The 21,714-nt window shown below is 41.3% G+C and overlaps 2 protein-coding genes across 3 annotated transcripts; both read right to left on the reverse strand.

Annotated features, from left to right (window-relative positions):
* Nucleotides 1-1,844: 1,844 nt before the first annotated feature.
* LOC111843684 (alpha-crystallin A chain-like) lies at nucleotides 1,845-10,274 on the reverse strand. The gene is made up of 3 exons (XM_072700460.1): nucleotides 6,418-10,274; nucleotides 5,006-5,128; nucleotides 1,845-2,622 (listed from the first exon to the last, which is right to left on the reverse strand). The coding sequence occupies exons 1-3, from the start codon at nucleotides 6,601-6,603 to the stop codon at nucleotides 2,371-2,373; spliced, it is 561 nt and encodes a 186-aa protein (XP_072556561.1). The 5' UTR covers nucleotides 6,604-10,274; the 3' UTR covers nucleotides 1,845-2,370.
* Nucleotides 10,275-10,396: 122 nt separating this feature from the next.
* LOC111843683 (cystathionine beta-synthase-like protein) lies at nucleotides 10,397-21,349 on the reverse strand. 2 transcript variants are annotated; one of them, XM_023811459.1, is made up of 15 exons: nucleotides 21,197-21,349; nucleotides 18,844-19,095; nucleotides 18,523-18,629; nucleotides 16,455-16,589; nucleotides 15,174-15,253; nucleotides 14,496-14,700; nucleotides 14,142-14,233; nucleotides 13,753-13,878; nucleotides 13,407-13,491; nucleotides 13,047-13,152; nucleotides 12,699-12,776; nucleotides 12,324-12,458; nucleotides 11,773-11,881; nucleotides 11,182-11,266; nucleotides 10,397-10,829 (listed from the first exon to the last, which is right to left on the reverse strand). In XM_023811459.1, the coding sequence occupies exons 1-15, from the start codon at nucleotides 21,205-21,207 to the stop codon at nucleotides 10,699-10,701; spliced, it is 1,737 nt and encodes a 578-aa protein (XP_023667227.1). In that variant the 5' UTR covers nucleotides 21,208-21,349; the 3' UTR covers nucleotides 10,397-10,698. The 2 variants fall into 2 exon arrangements, with proteins under 2 accessions (XP_023667227.1, XP_023667226.1); XM_023811458.1 differs by having other exon boundaries at nucleotides 10,397-10,832.
* Between the last annotated feature and the right edge of the window lie 365 nt (nucleotides 21,350-21,714).

The raw sequence follows: 21,714 nt of genomic DNA on the forward strand, positions 1-21,714 counted from the left end.
ACCAACTGTAGTGACTCAACCACCGTTAGCAAGAAAATGTGCTTACGTTTGAGTTTTGCTTGTTCCCGTGTTAATAATAATAAATATATTTAAAACCCAAGTAGCATGATACATACTTAGGGGGGGCAAGGGGGGGGGTACATGCATCTTGTCACGTGGGTCACTGCCCCCCACCCCCCAGATCCGCCACTGATGGTCTGACATCGCATACAGGTTATACAGCGATAGGCTCATGACCCTGAGCTAGATGAGTGGTTAGAAAACACATGGATTGATTTTTACTCATTTTTATGAAGGGTGACTGTTTATTTGACTGTAGCTTGGAGCAGCTTTTGCCTCCTGACCTGCTGTAAGAGTAGAGGAGTTATGCATTCAGAAAAGCCATTCTGTACATCACTGCTAGACTGAGCTGGTATTTTTGCCCTTGTGACCTTCCTGTTAGCTTTAATTAGTCTGCCCATTCTCCTCTGACCTCTCTCGTTAATTAAGTGTTTTCTGTCACAGAAATGCCATTGTGCATGAAAATGACAGCACAGTAGCTGTTTCTGAGATGCTGGAATCACGTCTGGCACCGACAGTCACATCATGTTCAGAATTGCTTAGATCGAGTGTCTTAGCAATTCTAATGCTTAGTCAAACAGTAAATGAACCGCATGACCCTGACTGTGTGTTGTGTATATTCAGCTGAAGCCACAATATTCACTGTTTGGAGAATCAGGCAGGTTGATAAACTGGCCACTGTGGGTGTGTGTGTGTGTGTGTCATTATTCATTAATTATTTAACATATAACCTTTATGGTATTACAAAACTGTGGTATTATGTGGAGGAATGATTTATACATTTTTTTTCTTAGATGACCTGCTGATATGCTGACTATCAAAAATAAGGGAATAAATTCTGAATCTGGAGCTGAAATAGTTAATCTAAAAAGTGGCTGTATTTAGATGGTGTGCGAATGTGCAGCCAGTATCTCCTCTGTAAAGTGGAAGTGGGGTCTGAACGGATTAGCTAAGGGGCCTTGGTTACCGCAGCACATGGACTGATTCTCACGCTCGTCACTGGGGACCTGGTTGATGGTAGCATTATGTGTCTGTCTGGAGACTGTCTCTGACACCTTGTCAGAGAACTGTGATGCATTTTGACCCCGGGGGGCGGGGGGGGGGGGGATGGGTGGGTCATGTTATGTGTTCTTCTCCAGTCAGAGCCATGTCACATAGGAGTTGGTATCTCCCCGATATGCTGACTGGGACACAGCTGTGCTCTTCTCATTTTGGTGGACAGTCCACATTGTAGCACGTATATTCGTTCTGTATAACACCACTGTGTGAACATTAAGCAGGCCAACAGATAAAATGGTGACCCTCTTTAACAGATGAAACGCAATCCTCACCTCGCGTCAATATGCTCTCATCAATATTTTTTTGGTACAGATAGATCTAGCAGACAACTGATATAGGTAATCAATGTTTTATCGGGCATTTAAGGTCACAGCAATAGTCTAGAATAAGGACTTGGAATCTGAAAAGCAGAGAAAAGGCATGAGGGTAAGAGGAGACACCCTGGATGAGTAATGTTCAGAATGTGTTGGCGTCACTGATTACACCCCTTGGGAGAGTTAAGTGCAGGATATTCTGTGAGTGCATTCTGTTAAACTTTAACAAAACCAAACTGAGTGAACCGTATTTTACCTAACGTTCGTCGTTCTAGGGTCCTCATCTAACACATACCAGGAATCAATAGGACTTTATTTAATAAAAGGCCACATGAGGACAAATCAAGCAGTGTCACTGTATTACTGTATGTACAATGCTGAACCTAGAAGAAAGGAGCAAAAAGTTTTTGTTACTTTAGCAGCTTTATTTAATGTTTAGTAGACTTTGATGAAAGGATACCAGATTACAAAGCATTAACTACAAAACAGGAGAGATTTATCATGCTTTCCCTACCTCAGACTCTCCATTCCCATTTTCCGCTATCAAAAAGGCATCTATAAGTCTCCTTTTTCAAGCATTTTATTCTGACTTCACTTCAGGCAGAATAGTAGCTGCCCAAAGACCAAAGTTATGATAACCTTGTGAAACGATGCCTGGACTAGGTGATGTCATTCTCTATTACTTTTCTTTGATCTCAAAGAGCATCCGTCTCCACCCATTCCCACTGCTCTCATTAATGGTAATCATGTCACTATAAAGAGAACATAAGAAGCAGGTCGTATCTGTGATATCCATGACAGAGCCTGACATCAGGAGGAGGTGAATGGGATGTGAAGGAAGAGAAAAGGTAAACTAATGAAGATGAGCAATTGGAGACATACCCTGCCTCTCAGGCATAGTCTAGCTTCCTTGTTTGTCTTTCTGAAACCAAGACCTTCAAAAGCACCCACTGGTGCCCCTCACCCCCCTTAGCTCCTGGCCCTCTCCACCTGAGGAGACAGCAGAATTTGGCTTGTCCCCATGGGTGACAGGGATGTTGCGGTGGGACTCTGCTGCCATGAAGACCTTGGGTGCACAGACTGTCAGGTGTCCATTGTAAGACAGTGTCCAAGAGATGGCTGACTGCTCCACATTGAGGGGCAGGTGGTAGCAGCGATGGAACTCCCGGCAGATGAACCCATGGTCATCCTTGGTCAGGAAGTTATGGTTAAACCAAAGACAGGAAAAAAAGAGCAGTAGAATAAGTGAAAAATAGATAACAATGTAATGTGACAAAGGACAATCTGGGAATTAAAAACACAGATGCACAATTTGCCATTGACTTCTCAACCCTAGCCAGTGGCTGTATGAGACTTGATACATCATAAATAGGTAAATGCTGTAATTGTTGTCTGCATTTTTTTTTAGGCCTTAAATTACAGTTTTTCATTAAAGCAGTAAGAAATAAGCAAGCATTCAACATCCAGAATGCCCTATAATATTAATGTTCATTTCTAATGTACCCATGACCCACTTTTTAAACTGCACATTGAGGTTTTCAATTGACTTCAATTCAGTACACCATTAATTCACCAAAGTAAACCTGCTGTCTGAGATGGAAATTCTAAATATCACACCCTCTGCAGTCTACAGTTTGCACACAAATGAGAGAAAGTTGCAGTCAAAATTGCAGTTTGACTGCACCCCTAAGGATTTATTGTGAGAAAAGTACTGCTGGATTGAACATAATTATATTTAATGTGAGCTCCTAAATATTATCCATTGTCTAGAGAAGCAATGATATATCTTCACCAGTATCCAGCTATATAGCACTGAGAGGGTAGAAATGGGGATTCTTTCCTAAAAGCAATTAAACAATTAATGACAAATTTTACTACATAGTTTATAAGGGGTTTAGAGTCCAGGTCTGCATACAGTAAATATCTGCAGGGTGTCCATGTCTTTATTGGAAATGTGAACTTGATTTTTTATGAAGAATGGAAAACACTCATCCATCTTCTAGAAGCTTGTCCTAGGCATCGTCATAGGGGATGGCGCACACTAGCCCAGGCTGTAGGTTTGTGTTAGGTTTAGGGTTAGGGTTAGGGTTAACCCTAACCCTAATCCTAACCCAAACCCCCTCCTCCCCCCCAAACAGGACACCATTTCATCACAGGACACATATACAAAAATACTATGAGAAATACAGAGATGCCAACTAATTTTGGACTGCAAGGGTGAAATCTAAGTATCCAGAGAGAATCCATGGAGGGAATGTGCCAGTTCAACATGCACAAAGCAGAGGTAGGCTTTATGCCGCTAGCCGAGGAAGCGATGAGGCTGTGTCCACTGGGCCACTGTGGCAGGAGAAAGTTCTCAGGCTTCTCATTAATACTGCGCACGATTATCACTTCCAAACTACTCCATACTTCAGTCTTTCTTGCTGCCTTCACAATAGACTAGAGCAGTGTTTCCCAGTGTGGTCCTCAAGGACCAATTGCCAGTCCATGTTTTTGCTCCTATCGGGAGCTGGGGGGGAGCAAAAAATGTGGACTGTCCGGCAGGAAGCTAGGAGGGAGCAAAAACATGGACTGACTGAGGCCTGGATTGGGAAACACTAGTGTTAAATGGCACCTAAATATACAGACTGGTGTCTTTTTGTTGTATTTTAACTTTAAAATAAAAAGGGAAAAGCTGGCTGATGGACTTAATAATGGCTGTCCGCACAGGGTTCAGCATGCGGCTATGCTGGACATATTATCCTATGCTGAAAGGTTAGTCATGATATACCAGGCCTCCAACTTACTGTTATGAATAAAACCCACTGTCCAATATGAAGGATTAGCAGAAACAATTGTTGCCTGTGTGTTTTAAGTCATCATGATTATGAAGCAAAAAAAATTAAAATTGAAGTGAAAGACATTACCTGAGATTTTACAGCTGGCGTCACTGATTACCTTGTACGGTACAAAATCCAGTTACTAGTGACAGAGCTTTCATTGTGCTCGATTCCCGCCTGCGGAGGAGTCATTCGCGTGGTTGGTAATTTGCGTCTTTGGGAGTTCCTATGTCAGGTTTTATTTGCTTCCAGGCACAGCCCTAGCATGCTGGTCCAGAGGTCACGGCCATGACGACAATACTTCCCGTGAAATATTTACCCTTCTACAGACTCCCCCATGAGATGGTCTGTAACACACATGCACACACACACTGTACACTCTTAAGAAATCAAGGTCAGAGTACATATGGAAGACTTCAAAGATATCCTGGAGAAAACAGAACATACTGTATCTGAATGTGGTCCTTTTGGAAATTCAGCCGACAAAATAAACCCTATTCCAAACCGCTCTGGTCCTGCATAAACGTCCATCGGCAGGGCAACATTTTGCCTGAAGTGCCGAATGTAAGAACGTCCTGCTCACTGCAGGCATGACTCAGACCTAAGTCCAGGGACAAACAGCCATTTCCCGGATGCCTCATATGTGAAGATCATTTTAAATCTCTGAGAATGTCAGAAGGCCTTAATTTCATAAACGGGTGAGAAACCGCAACACTCATCCTCCCCAGGGGTCGTGACGAGTTGGCTTCTTACCCGCCGCTCAGCGTGCTTGCCCTTTACCTCCAAACAGCCATCCTCCACCCTGACACTCAGCTCCTCGGGGGAGAAATGCTTCACGTCCAGGCAGACTGTGAACTTGTCCCCGTCAGACCTCACCTGTACAGAGAAGAAATGGTCCATGCATGTTTTTTTTATTTGAAATCTGAACAATTATTTAAAACATCGGTAATTATGGTGAATATACAAATACTTTATAGAATTTTTATACATATTTGACCTAATCTGATCCATCAATTTCTTCTTTCTGTCTGTACCTTATGCTATGGACTACCTAATGCATTTTTTCCACATAACCATAATTTACATTACATATCAACATTACATATTGATTATTTATTTATAATTTCTTAGAATTTATTGTATTTGTATATATTTTATGTGCACCTGGTTAGATGTAAACTGCATTTCATTGGCTCTGTACCTGTACTCAGCACAATAACAATAAAGATGAACCTAATCTTACATAATCTAATCTAAAAATCTAGATGCAGCAATTGGATAAGATGATATCAAGGGGCTAAGACAGGGGTGGCCAATCTGATCCGCAAAGGGCCGCTGTGTATGCGGGTTTTCACCCTAATTATATTACTAATTAGAGGACTGGTTGGCTGAGGAGTCCTCACACCTGGGTTTGAACAGCTGACCTAAAGGTTACCCCAAAAACCAGCACACACACCAGCCCTTTGCGAATAAGATTGGCCACCGCTGGGCTAAAACAATGATGCCATTCTCATTCATTACACCATCAGGTGTCTTCTGGCTATAGAATTTTTTTTTTGTTTGTTTACTTTTACCTACAGTTAAGTTTTACTAATATAATTTTCCCCCCATAAGCCAACAATATCACTGCCTAAACTGAAACATGATACATAAATACCGAAAAGCACCAACAAATAAACAATGCATAATTGTGCCATTTCACTTAACTTAGCAATGACAAACACAGGCTATGGAAAACATGCCTCCACCCGCTTCATACTGTAGTTCAATGGAGCTCTCTCATAAAGTGGTCCTTCATGTACTAAACTCATTATGATAAGATTTTCAATAACACTAAATCCCATAGTGACATGAGGGAAAATTATTTAAGGATGATGAACTTCATGAATATTAAGAAAACCGATTAATTAAAAACTAAATGAAACAACAGCAATACAAAGAATAACTATTGTTGCGCTATATGCTAAATCAGTGTTTCCCAACCCGGTCCTTGGGGACCCCGAGACAGTCCAAGTTTTTGCTCCTTCGCAGCTCTGTGCAAGACAGACTACATTTTTGGGAGCAGGGAGGGAGCAAAAACTGGGGGTCCCCGAGGACTAGGTTGGGAAACACTGGGCTAAATAACCCAATTTCCTGCTGATATGAATAGAAATCTGCTTTCGTACCTCAGAGATTCCAGAATTGAAGGACTCCAGATTCTGGAAGAATGTATGTCTATAGTATGGGCTGATGGTGGAGGAGGAGAACGGGAAGAGGTCATAATCAAAGAGGCCCTCTCTGAAGAATTGGTCAAAAAGATAGAAGGGGCTCAGGGCACGGTGGAACCAGGGGCTCTGGATTGCGATTTCCATGGTGTTCGGCTTTAGCTTGGCTCTGCACGCTAGTGTTTCTGGAGCAGAAATGACAAAGTAAATCGAGGTTCAGAGCACAGGAGAACAGGGCGGAGGGAACAAAACCTTGTCACAGTGTCCCACTACTCCTGCTGGCTGCTCTATATATACCTGCCCCACAGAATAAGCGGAATTAGCCTGGATTTCTCTGCAATGGCATCATCTCATGGCAAGACCATCCTGTCAGCAGAACAGGCAAGGCAGTGCCATGACCTGCCAGCTACAGTTGGCCTGGTAGAAGTAGGACCCAGTGCCAGAAAAAGCATCTGCCAAAACAAGCAGGGCGACAGGGATACTGACAGTGGCCAGTGGTGAGTGTGGTTGCTACCACTTTCAAGTCATGGAGTTAATGTGAATTTGTGAAGTAGGGCCTAGGGAAACAGGGGAGAACTCCAATGCACAAGCGTGCATGTGCACATGCTACAGACTGACTGTCCAGCTGGAAAATGCTTTTAATTGAGCTGAGTGTGGCAGGTCAAATTTCAATGTAGTAAATGGAAAAATTCAGAAAACAGCATATTTACACTTAGCAAAAGACATTACTTTAGTAAAACATAAATAATTACTTTCATTTTCATCAACTGTATTCAAGGGTATAGGAGAGAGTTTGATATTGAGGGCCAGCACAGCTATTAAATCAAATTAAACATTAGGGGGTAAATGTTCCCCCTTGCCCCAAACTGTGTTAATAAGTCAATTTTTTTGTATTTTACTCAAACAGTAACATTGCATGTTACAGCTGAATTACTTCTTCCTAAGTTGAAATGAAGGGAAATTTAATTCTTATTTTGCACAACTGAAATACTGCTACTTTTTATGTGTTTTTCACCTGTTTGACCACAGGACTGGGATCTCATTGTGGGATCACACAAGCGTAGGCCTTGTTGAAAAGGAAAAGTGGTTGCTGAGAAACTGGAAATGACCCTGCAGTGGAACTGGCCTCATGCTCTGTTTTTCCTTTCATCATAGTCATCAATCCCTCAATATGGATTCCGGATCCAGCTACATCAGTGGACGGCTGGCTCCTGGTAGACGCCAAACTCTTTCCCTTTGCCACAAGTGTGTTAAATGTCACATCAGCATAACCACCACAGTCCTCTTTATCGTCATGATAACAGACATGGGAAACAGGATGGGTGTGGAATGATTAAAGTGCATCGACTTATTAAGGTAGCAATAAATCATTTCAAAACTATTGGAAAAGAAGAGAAGATTACGGGGAGTAAACAGTGAGGGGTGAAGAGAGAGGCAGCAAAGAGGACACAGTCACAAATGTTCATGCCGGCCTGCTCCACGTTAGGGGTGGAAAATCTCACCATCTGGTAAAGTATAGGCCACAGAAATACAGGCGAAAACAGCTTAAACCAGGAACCATAATTCATCCTCATGAACCAACAGCTTTACATATCCATGGAGCAATGAACGCAGGCATCAGAAGCGAGGGAATTTCTAGTGGCCCTGAGCCAAGTCAAAAGTGGAAGGTCCTTCATCAAATGACATGACAAATTCCAATTTTATATTCTATTTAATTCCATTATGTATGGTTAAACTTCATTGATTATATTATGCATGACTCTGGTTCAAACAACATTAAGAAAAAGAACAACAACAACAACAATAATAATAATAATAATAATTGTTCTGTCAGAATGTTAGCCGCTTGTCAGTCAAAACAGGATACTATTGTACAATTTAAACAACCATTTTAAAAAGTAGAATGTGAAAATGGTGTGACAGTTTCCTCTGTTGATTCATGGTCTTTACGCCCATGTGTGCTGAGACCTAGGAGGTCATAAATAATGTGGCGTCACAGAGACAGTTGCTGCTATGGGCAGAGAGACTCTGCCCTACATTTGGGGCCTTCCTGAAGCTTGAGGCTATGGCCGCCTGCATGTTACTGCTCCCCTCTGTTCCACCTGCTCTTTAGCTAGCACAGGAGCATGATATGCATGTCACATAGTGCTATACACTCTATCGATTGGTAACTGAATCCAACTAGCCAGCAACCTCAAACCTATACACACATGTGGGATGTGGCCATTCAGCGCAGTCCATCCAAATGTGTTTAATGTGTAATATGATGCCCCTCAAAACACACACACACATTGGAGCAGATACTCATAACAAAGGTGTGTTTCCTCTTTCATGTGAATGCACAGCAATAGAGAAAAAGTTCTGTTATACACATGAGTTTATCGGGTTTGGGAAATGAGATTTTTACAATTCTCCTCACATCATATATACAGAGCTCCTCTGACTTGCACGACTGAGGACCTGGTGCCTTGCATGCTGGTCTGATGGCAGCTGTATTGATGTAATCCCCAAGGGTGTTTGCCAAGCTCTGCAAAGAGGCTTATGGAAAAACCCAACAGTGTGGCCTTTTTTCCAGTCCAGAGACCCCGGTGGCATTGCAAACAGGCCCAGCCAAAGTACAGAATGCACCAGGGGGATTGGTGCTAATCGGGGGCAAATGTAACAGGGGATAAGCCCAGACTAAACTTCTGCACAGTCATTGGGTTTGGGGGCACAGACGCCTGGCCGTGATTTTATTGATGGGCTGCCATCCACTGTGTCTTCCTGGGAGCTCATTTTAAACCATGCATGAAGTCACATCGACGCAAAACTCTGCTCATTTTAAAACATATGATGCAAAGCCTAAGCCAGTGGCCACAAAACATTAGAGTCCAGGCCTTGGGGGTGGCAGGGTGTGTCATCTCGCCAAAACTGTGCCTATTATTTTCTCTAATTGTCAATGCAGCTGTCATTAGGTCTTTGCAATGTACTCAGCAAAACCAGTAGAGCTAAGAGCAGACAAAATCGACATAAAGAGAAACTTTGTTAAGGTAACAGAACACTGATCATATCACTGCTTATAACAAAGCAGGCTCATGCTGTCTTTCTGCCAGCAAGAGCTATTTATCATGCTATTAAATCATTTTTAATACTTAGCATAAGATGTACATATTCTTCATTAATTGTTGACCATGCATCTTCTAAGCACGTATCCTGGTGAGGGTCACTGTGAGTCTGTTCCCCATGATTGGTAGACAGTACACATGCATTAAACTTAGATACAACAATTAGACTGACTGCATGTCTTTGGACTACAAGAGGAAACCAGAACAGCCAGTGAAAACCCATGAGAACAGGTAAACTCCACAAACAGGAAGGGAGTCAGACCCATAACTGCAGAGGTGCAAGAGAAAAAGGCTACCCACTGAGCCACCATGCAACTGCACAAACCACCCAACTGCAGCAAAAAGTCTCCAATCTTTATGATATACAGGAATTAAACAGACATATTTAAAGCATGAGTATGTACTAAAGCTTACGTTTTTTTGCAGTGTGTGGCTCTGTGGGTTAGAAATCTGCATATGTCCATCTACTTGCTACTGGTACATTCTATTATATTCTAGTTTAGGAAGAAGAAATTATGTGGTTGTAGCACCACCTTTTGGATAAATATTGGATAAACAAGTAATAATCTTCCAGCAGACTCGTTTCACATGGTTCCTAAGAATGTCCCTGTTTTGCTTCCATTACTGACATGTTCAAGCAAAGTCATGAGACCTGCAACTGGGTGAGCTGTTAGGGACCCAAGTATAACATTGAAATATTTTTTTATGTGGCTACAGCTTCTACTTTTTCTTAATAAAAACAAGAACTTAAAAATGTAATGAGTGTTTATATATGCCAAACCTGAGAGGGCTACAGAGCTCTGTTGTTAGGGGAATTAAGTGAAAGTAACTACTGGTTAAATGCAAAAAAATTTATTCAATGTATAGAGCATTCAAATGAGGCACAGGCAGAGTGATGGCTGGCAGAGAAAAGTTTGTAAATCACAAGCCTTCTTGAAAGGGGGGGTAGATTGGCATTAATAAAACCAAAATCCATCCAGTTTGATTCAATCACTTGTATCAAAAATATATCCATAAAACACAAGGTATCTCCTCGCAAATTAATACTATTAATGTAATAGTGGGTGGACTGGAATTATGGACAGTCCTGAGCGAGTAACCAGACTGCGGCGCCCCAGCTCTGCTCCTGGCCTAAGTGCTACGAATCATCAGTGCACTCGGACTGAGACCTCTCCCTCTTCTCCCGGGCGGTGACAAAATTGAGCAGGTCAATGGCGGTCACAACTCCAAATACCATCTGTTTAAGGCTTGAGGACCCGTCTGCCATGTCTGCTGGATGAGAGGGTAGGGACAGAGCAAGAAAGACAGATGTGCAAGAGAAAACACCATACTGTCCTCCTTCCATTTCTATCTATTTACTGCTAGTTTTGTACCATTCCCACTGTGCCAAATGGCAATGAAATACAATTATCCAGCAAGCAATGGGATAGCTGTCAAAGTACATGTTCACGGCTTATCAAATCCATTAAATCAATGGTTCCAAACAGCACTCCTCCAAATATATGAAGGTCAAACAGTTTCATTTAACCTTTTTACCTGAAGATATATTAGGGATTTAAAATACAGAGGTTAGTTGTAGGTCTAGTACTTGGTCTAATCGAATTCCGGAGATCCAACTCACATTGGATCTGCTCATGGACCACCAAAGCAAAGTGATCTGTCTCCAGAATCCGACACAGTTTCCCCAGGTTGTCAGTGAGCTTAATCTACAGAAGGAAGGCAAACAAGTATGATTATATGCTGCAAATAAAACCAAATATACACTCCCCCTGCCTCTCAACACCTGCTAAACAGTTACAGCGATGTCAGCTTACCAGTCAACAAGGAAACAAATTTGGGCATAAATTTCACCAATTTTCAAAAAATTTCATAAAATTGCTTTTTATAAAGCCTTGAAAATAAACTGAACTGCTCTCAAACATGACTATGTGCATAATGCTTGAAAAAAGTCTTGCAAAGTGTTTTGTACATGTATACCAAGTTTTCCCAGCATCTGTTTACTAGGTTAGTATGTAATTAATGGTAGTATGGGCTTGTGAGTTCAACTATGTACATACATGTCTATTAGGGCTTGGATTTCCAGTCCATGAACACAACTGTGTAAACCTGCCTTCCGTTTCAAATTGTTCAACACTTGAATTTTTTTTTCTTGTCTATACTGCCCTCTGCTGCTGGAAGATATTGGGCCATAGACAAGACCCCATATACTCACTTGTTTGAACTGCTTGTAGAGGACCTTGCTGACAGGGTCTGAAGGTTTCACCTTCCCGGCCAGCACAGAGGAGAGCATGTTCCCAAGAGTCACCATGCCTAGTATCAGACTAGGGGAAGAATTGGAGGATTTAGTATGTTTTACATTTCATTTATTTAACAAATGGTTTTATCTAAAGCAACACGTTTTTTGAGAAAGCAGGGTGAGATAGTTCCTGGAGCAATTGGGGGTTAAGGGCCTTGGTCAAGGGCCCAGTGGTGAAATCACTCTGCAGATACCTTCTAATCACAAGCACAGTGTCCTAACCTGCTGAACCACAGAACACCCCTAAAGTAGCTGTCTAAGCTCTTTCAGAGCTGTTTAATATGACCATTCGAGCAAATACTCAGATGCCCTTGCAACCTGACAACTGTAGCTTGTCCTTGGCAGAATACTTAATGACATGTGGCATGTAACAGGCCAGTGCACAAAGACATCAAAAAAACAGATCTGTCCAGGGTGACCATCTGAGAGACAGCCATGCTCTCCACGTCTATGCTTGCCAGACTCACCCAGATTCATCAACCACAGGTGCCTGGTCAAAGGCCTTCTCCTTCAGGATCTTGATTGTCTTCTGGCAGGTAACGGTGGGCAATACAGTTAAGGGGGCAGACAGGTTCAGGTTCTGCAGCTTCAGATTCCACCACCTATGAGGATGACATATTAGCACCAGCAGGTTTTGAGTTCTGCTCCATATATTCAGAAGTGGAGAGGTCACTTCACACAAAGCATTAAAAAAATGAACTAACATGGTAGCTCAATACCAAATTCAACTCAAAATCACAACTTCATTGGAGTGTATATCCATGGATTATAGAAAAAGATCAGTGCTGCATCTAAGAACTTCATCCTTCCATCATGTGTAAATTATCAAGGCAAGATCTTACCAGGGCTTGGACACCATGATATTTTCCTCCCTCAGGAAACCCTTCTGGAACATCCATTTGTCACTAAGGAATTTGGACCTGGAAAAGACAGGAAACTCAAGACTCAGCATTCCAGCAATAGCAAACTTCACTGAACATCCTGAACAGGCCTCTACTGTGCATATAGACGAGAAAACCGTGCATAAGCCTAAAAGGTTAAAACATTAAGGCCCATAATACATTACAAAGCTGGATTCAGTGTTGGGCTGAATCATAATGACATTGTGGCAGTGGCTGTAGATACATCAGGCAGTCGTAAACAAACACAGTGCCTATCACTAGGTTTTCCCATAATCCACTGCTCCTTACATGTAATTGCGGATAGAGTCGGGCAGGATGACCACACAGCGCTGTCCCTCCTTCAGCTCCTTCGCAGCCTTTACCGCTGCTACCATGGCAGATCCAGAGCTGCCCCCTGTTGGGATGTAGATAGACATGAGAAAACCTCAATACAAGAACCATTACCACTGTCCTGAAAATAAAATCCCTTTACTACAACAGAAGCCTTCAAAGCCAAAACTTATACCTTATACCTATGAACTCTAAAATGATTAATTCATTATCCTACTGTTCCACCACACCACAGCTGCCAATTAACCTTCATTCTTCCAGGCCCAAATTCAGCTGAGGTTCCTCAGTACAATGATGAGCAGCAGTTGGAGAACATACCACACAAAAGGCCCTCCTCTCTGATGAGCATACGAGACATGGCAAAGGACTCCTCATCATTGGATTTGATCCAGCCATCCACCACCTGACAGAGTTACATTGTTCATCTCAAAGTAAGAATCAGATTGTTATCTTCTGCTCATGTTATCAACACATGCAAATGTACCTTACTGCTGTATGCAGCTGTTCACTGGGATCAATAAAGTATATCTTATCTTAAGCTAAATGCACAAGAACATCATGCACCGTGTCTGGAGTGCTGGTTCCATAATTATTTCCATTCAAGTATTTTAACATTACCAGCAAGGAAAGGCTTGTTCATGATATTTTCTGTCGAAGAACTTACAGATCTGTCCAGAACAGTAGGAATGAAGTCATAGCCAATACCCTCCACTTCATACTGGGTCTTATCAGTCTTGTTCAGTTCCTCTGGTTCTGCCAGAATTGAACCCTCAGGGTCGACTCCAATAATCTGTAAAATATTCCCAAACAGGAAAATGTGTTAAAGTACCACATGCCTGAAAGATCAGCGTGCAACCCTACCTGTTACAGTATTTTTAACCCTGATCCAAACAATACATAATTACTACCATACCAAAGGTGACTTTTTGCACCTTGATCAGAGATTAATATGGGCACTATTTAATATTTAATAATCTGTGTATTTTCCATCTAAGGGAGATTGAAACAGACCAATAAAATGTGACAAACAGATTACATGGCAGCCGCCCCAACCTTGACATTTGGGCACTTCTCTTTGAGCTTGCGGGCAATGCCAGTGACGGTGCCTCCGGTGCCAGCTCCTGTCACCACCATGTCCACCTTTGCTGCAGAAGAACAAAACAGCATGTGCACAGTAAGTTTCACCAGTTTTAGGCTTAGGCATAGGCAGGCTGTTAAATGCAAGGTGGTACAATTATTTTTTGTGCCAAAAGAACGGTACCCAAATTTTTCCAGTGTCAAGTCAGATTTCTCTAAATTCACCTGCCCAGTGGTAGAGCTCAAAACTATGTAAACCACAGAAAGACTGACAAGGTTAACATGGTAAGACCAGACATCTCTGAGAAGAAGGAAGAGGATGAGAACCACCGTCACACTGCTCCAGGATCTCCTCAGCTGTGGTGCTGTAGTGAGCCAGGGGGTTGCTGGGATTTCGGTACTGGTCCAGTATGTGAGCATTGGGGATCTCATTCTTCAGCCTCCAGGCAACACCCACGTGGGACTCGGGGGAGTCAAAGCGAGCACTGGTGGGTGTCCGCACAATCTCTGCGCCCAGGGCTCGCAGAACATCCACCTAAAAATGTAGACATTAATCTTACTTTAGGATAGGGCGTACATCATAAGCAATTCTAGGATTTGACCCATAGGGTAACTCAGTCCATTGAAAAAATATGGGACACCACCCATGATTAAATTTGATGCGAGGAGGGCGATCCCCACTCCATAGTTTGCCAAATTGGAGGTACCAAATCCGAACAAAAATCCTGGGAAAATCGCTAAATGATTTAAGAAAGATGTATTTTTCAGGGGGGCTGAGACAAAAAATTGGGGGGGGGGGGGGGGTTAAGCCCCCCGTATAGGGTCTAAAATCGCCTATGATGTATGCATCACAGAGCACCATCAAACAGCACATACAACAGCAGTGTGCCATAAAATTTATTGCAATTAACTTAATTAGAGATTAGCTTGTCCCTACTGACGTAAGCACAAAGCCTTGGTAATAGCCACTGGGGTGGCCAATTGATTTTATGGACAAAACTCCCACACCTTCTCCAGGCTCATTTTCTCAGGCATGACGATGATGCAGCGGTAGCCTTTGACAGCAGCTGCGAGGGCCAAGCCAATACCTAGAGCAAAGAGAAGGGTGACCATCCATAAAACAGGAAAGAAAAGCAGCTTCGTATACCAGCTCCTCCAGTATTAAAGTTCAAGTTGCTTCCCTGAAAAATAAAATGATTTGAACTTTCAATCACTAGACTACAAACCTGTTAATTCCTATACAAAATCCTGACTTTACCCAACAAATTGTAGAGCCAGCAAGATGGCACCGCATGGCAGAGCCCAGTAATGTCTGTAAATAACCCTTGCTTGTGTTAACGTCAATACTTGTCGTGTTCCCTTGCCTGTGTCTTGCACAAACCCTGTCCAACCCTTGTGTGTTTCGAATCATTATGAAAACTACCCACCATCTGTGTGCCTTACTGGTCGCCATCCTACCACCTTCCTTTTTCCCATTATGTGAGTTCGTTGGTTGTTAATGCATGTGTTAGTACTTTTAATGGCTTAATAAATGGGTGTATTATTCTATTAAAAAAGAAGCCTCCTCGTCTTTTGTCACCACTGCAATGCCTCAGTGTGCCAGACATTACAATATTGTAGAACTAGTGGAGTCTGAATATCCCAGCATGCCCTGCTTGTAGTTGTAAATAGCCCCATGTTGTTGTAGTTATGGTTATAATTGTATTTCCCTATTATCGCGCATGTGTTTGCTCATGGCTTGCATGAACCCAGTACGATCCTTGCATGTCTTTAGTGTGAGCTTGACCGTCTTGTGTCTGACTTCCTTGTGTTTCCCCATTGGGTTTAGGTTCGGTGCTCATTGGGTGCCTGTTACAGTCCTGATAATGACTATGACAAAGGGCGTGTTCTGCCCTGGCAAGCAAGTCTCCTCATCCTTCACTGCTATCGCAATGCCACGGTCTGCCTGGCACAACAATATGTATGCAGGTATTAAGCATTTATTGACATTTTTTTTATTAGAGGCTTTTACTCAAAGCAAAGCACAATTGAGAAGGCAGTGTCAGCCAGTCTCCTGAACAATAGGAAGTAAAGGACCCTGTTCAGGTGCTTGCTTAACAATAAAATCATTCTGCTGACTCTAGGATTTGAATCACAATTACAGCATGCAAACCCACCGCCATCTGCCTTTGAGTAAATACATTCAGTTCTCCACCCATGCTAATGCAACTTCCTTTTCTATATTGAGCGAGGTCATCACTATCATTTCAGATAATTCTGTCATCTGTTGAGGATGCTCTTCTGCCATACCAGTGTTCCCAGATGTGGGCTCAATGATGGTGTCCCCAGGTTTGAGGATCCCTTCCCTCTCAGCATCCTCCACCATGCGCAGACTGATCCTGTCCTTCACACTGCCGCCCGCATTGAAGAATTCGCACTTTGCCACTATGGAGGCAGCCACACAAACATATTCACGGGTTACACAGGAACCACAGCAGCATAGGCAAAGAAAAACATTCTTGCACCCTTTAGTCATTGAGCTTAGCTTTCTGCTGCACTTGATTTCATATTTTCATAAAACCAATTAAAAATGTTAATCTTTTTTTTCTTAAATGACAGGTGCATTGTGGAATGTTTGGGCCAGTTAACTAGTCATGGGCAAGTGTTTTGAGTTTGTTCACTTGACACAATTGACCTTAAGGGGTTCGATATGCTCTTGCAGGTAAGGTGCGTCTCCGCTGGTATACAGGAACTGAGCCATACCCAAGCTGTAACCACAAAGGTTCGCTTCAGTTTTCCAATGCAGTAGGGTCGGCTTGGTAAAGACGTTGGCAGGTTTGGAGAGCGACGGCAACATAAAACCGAAGAGATGCTTATTTACTGTTCACACATGTACATCATGATGTACTATGTGCTGATTTGTCTGTGAGAATCGGCGTCTTATTGTCGCGGTTCTGTATTTTCATGTTCCGAGTTATTGGGAATGCATCAATACTGCGATAGTACTAATAATGAATTTGTAGAATATACCTGATTTTCTTCAGATAATCCATGTATATTGATTCAAATCACCGGTATCTCTGTGCATTTCGACCAATCAGATGGTGGTAATGTGACCAGCTTCATTTGGTCACACTTTCTGGCCCGGATAATTTACAATGAAAAACTGTCAGTTTGCAATACGGCTCAGGTATGGCTTGGTTCTTGGTGGCAGTGGAAAAGCACCAGTAATGATCAAGCAATCCATATTCAACACCTAAGATAAAAGGTAGCTTATTACACAATTGGCAAATTATAGGCCTATATAAATTATTTCTTAGACTCAAGTGTAAACCAGTTCAAGAGCATCTCTAACCCACATTCCAGTGACTCAATTGCTTCACAGAAACAAGATCTGATTTGACAGTAAAGTTGTAAAACATTAATTGCTCAGCAATGGGAGGGTCTCTTAAAAACAGCATGTGTGGCATCTTAAGGCAAATATAGACAGGTTGACATTCTGTGTTCTGTGTGGGTAGGAGGACATACAACAATCCCACACCTTAAATTTCAGGTTAATCCCCACCTTTAACCTTCACCTGTTACCAATCACTGTTTCCCAAACAACTGGAAACATAATACAGTCACATTATGTCTGGGAACTTCTTCCAAAACATGTGACCTAAATCTGATTCCATAACAGAACCAATAGAACTTCTTGTTGCTTCAACATTAATTAATCAGTTACTTATGTACTTCAACCTTCTGCTACACATTATTTCTCTGGCTTGGTGCACAAGCTTCATTGACAGCATATTTGTAATGATGATCAATAACCAGTATTTAGAGCCAAAAACGTTTTAAATACAAGGTGATGTAGAAGTTTGCTATGCATACTATTCCTTTCAAGTAACTACAGAATAAAGAAATGTTTCTCAACCTGGTCCTCAGGTTCTCCAAAACAGGCCAGATTTTTACTTCCTCCCAGCTCTGGGTAGGAGCAAAAACATGGACTGTCTGTGAGCAGCAAAGAACTGGATTGAGAAAAACTGGCCTAAGGGACAGTGTCAGGGCTTTTGTTTTTGCAGAGTCAGCAAAAATGTGTTCATATTTTATATATTTTCATTTTTTATGTCCTCAGTTAAAACTATTTCAAATAGATAAATAACTTACCTTATGCACCTACAAGTCAGTTTTTAGAAATATGCTGCTGCTTGCTTGTCAAACAGACATCCTATTGAGAATATATGAGCTATTCTCCTGAGTTCATGACATTGGTATTTCAAGGAACATCTAGTGGTTAAGACTAAAGAATGGCTCAAGAATGAGCATTATGAATCTTACATTATAGTTAAATTCTATTTTTCTGCTTGATCCATGACAGACAGAAATCACTTACAAAGTTCACACTTGAGTCCAAAAGCCTTAGAGATCTTGTTGATGCGGACCAGGGGGGTGTCCCCAATTTTCCACAGAATATTGGGCAGGATGGTGGGAGCTTTTACCCTGAAAGTGGTGGGGGGGGGAGTACACGGTTACATGACATATGTATGCAGACAGAGGTGCAGATGAAAGAAATATACTTGTTGCATTCTACGAAGATCGCTATTGATTGAAACAGTGCATTTTATTTACCCGGTGTCTTTACAAACAGTGAAAAGTGATGTGACATTTGCTAGGAAACAGGAGGGAGAAAAGAAAGAAGAATATTGATGTAAACCTTTCAGGAAAGAAATGAGGGGACTCAGAGGCTAAGCTGCCCAATCTCCAAGTGCATTTGCTGGGAAGGTCAGGGCGGATCCACTTCCTTTCTGTTGCGTTATCCTCTCTGTTGGCGCTGACAGATGATGACCACATATTGTTTTCATCTTCATTAACTTGGATCTGACTGGCACTACTCTTGACCACAAGAGGGCAGTTGGGGGCAAGACTGCCACTTTCTTTGTTGGAGGGAACAGAAGGCATTGCTGTCCTGTGAAATAATCATTAGAATAAAGGTGATAACAGAAATACACATAACTAAAGAATGCAGTGCACACCACAGCCTTTGGATATCGAACTCTCTAAACCAAATATTTAACTTTCCCAATTATTTATTTCTTCAATCAAGCATCTAGATAAATGCCTAATATCCTACTGAGACCCGACCTATTCATTTATGTCCATTGTAGTAGACATTGTATTTTTGCATTTATTTTTTCACTGATGTTGGGAAATGTATTTATTCTTGTTGTGCACTAAAGAGGACATGATGTAAAATTAAAATAAGAATAAATTTTTAAAAATCTAAATTGTAAGATGTCTTATTTCCTCCAAAGACAAATAACCTACAATTGAAGGACATTTTTTTCCTTGGGTCTCAGGAGGATATAGGTACTAAAATCATACTGGTAGACTGTAAAAATAAATTAAACAAGTCAATTAGGTTTCATATCTATAGCCCACAATATTTCTTTTCTGTAATTCAGCTAACTGAATTACTATTGCCGAGTCTTATTTGACGGAAAATGCAATAACGAGTGTGTTACTGACTGCCGTTAAACAGTAACTACCATTTTCCTTTGACACCGTTTTTTTTTTTTTTACATTAATACTTCTGGCCATCAGGAATTAAGAAAAAAACGCCCAGGACCACAGTAATAACCATAGGTCACTTATTACACGGACACCTGAAGATAAGGAAAAGGTATCGGTCCACAGAGGGAGCACTTAACACATACCAGCCTGTTAGTTACTGTTTTGGGATTATCTAAATTCATTTGCTGCTCTTATGTAATGAAAACAAAATTCCTTATCTGTGCAGACACCGTATAAATCGTAATAGATCATGTTGCAATCTCTTCTGGTAGCAAGTTCTCAAAGTTAACAATTCACCTGCTGGCCATGGGAAAAGCAGAACGGCTTGGCAATCGTCTCACATTGTAGTTTTGATCTACACCTACTTTTGGCTACGTCCCACCGTCCCAAACGCACAGATTCAATCAGCTTGACACTAGATTTGTCAGCGGCCAGACACGGTCTGTTGGCAGTATCTTTTCCACTGCTTGTAAATTTAAAACAGCATCAGTAGTCTCTAAGATACTACTGAGAAACGACGTAGACGCCAGCCACCACATTTTGTCATGATGAATGATGAACCTCAGTATGAATTAGCTATTTTTATTAATTTGATAAAAATAAATCTCGTTTATTCAGCATGCAGTATTTTAGAAATTACGCAACCAGTATAAAACACAATAAGTAACTGGGGTAAAAAAAAAAAAATCTTTATATGATTTACAGAGTCATATTTCACTTAATAATCTCATTGATACTTCACAGATTGTATGTATATAAAATACTGGTATCAAGATCTTTCTGATGACCTGAAGCAGTGAGTTGTAGTGCTTTTATAAATATATCGTGGTGTAGGAGAACTTAATGTACAAGAACCGTATAATTTAATAAAATAAAATCAAAATGTAAATCATGAAACGAACGCTTTACTATTGCTAGTAGCAATCACACTTGCTGGTTGTGTAAGATATTAAAATTAATTTAATTAAAGGTGTAATGAATCACTGTATTTGTGTGTTGCATCGGTGTAATGAATCACCGTATTTGCAACTGGTACGGAACACAAGGTAAAGTTGTATTCAAGTCCACTATTGTACTTTCGTCTAAATTAAGAATCAGGAATTTTTCGGGTAAAAGACAAAAACATACTGAGGTACTTTAACACGAGCAACTATTTAATATACTAAGTTCGGCGTTTAAATCATAGCACAAAGCTGCGGCCCATTTCAAGAAACCTGTATTTACTTTTATTAAACGACCACGTGGCTCATTCAGATGCTGTGTAGCAGGCGGCGGCAACTTAACTGAAGGGGTAACAAACCACCCGTTTCCTTAATTTATCAACATTACTGATATTAATATTTATGTCGGCTTTTGCGATGTTTGAGTACAATAATTTGTACTCTGGGATAGTTATTTAAAGCTACAGTACTGTTATGGACTGCGATACCTGAAACACACCGAGTATCTAAAATACCGATTTCGACCACTCATGATTGATATGATTCTCCCCTTACCTGCGACTCATACGGAATTGTAGCAAATCGGCTTCAAAGCCTGTGTTAAGTTCTCGTCTGATACAAAATAAGGAGACAGCCTTGGTTCTCAGACATTAAAGAAAGGAAACATTATCCAACCATCGGACGCGACTAATGGGCGGAGAGGATTTGATTGGTTCCCGTGTGGGCGTGCTTGCGGTCATTATCCAATCAGAGTTCCCTAACTTTTGCATATTTTTTTTTACCGTAACTCTAATGTTTTAACATCGGTTTATGTTATATGATTATGGTATCTAGAAACTTACACGCTTCGCCGGCTTTCCCAGTGTATGAAAGCCTGTATGTCTTTAAGTAACCCAAACTAGGGTCATATAAACTTTTAATCCCATTTTGAGTTATCTTTATCGTACAGATCTGTCACGTCGAGAATAACCAGATAACATGCCAACTTATGATCATTTTCCAATATATATTTGAAACGTTCTTGGTATATAGAAAACGAATTCACAAATCCAAAACCAGTACCAATTTATGAA

The sequence above is a fragment of the Paramormyrops kingsleyae genome, chromosome 16, assembly GCF_048594095.1.
Source record: "Paramormyrops kingsleyae isolate MSU_618 chromosome 16, PKINGS_0.4, whole genome shotgun sequence".
NCBI lineage: Eukaryota > Metazoa > Chordata > Actinopteri > Osteoglossiformes > Mormyridae > Paramormyrops > Paramormyrops kingsleyae.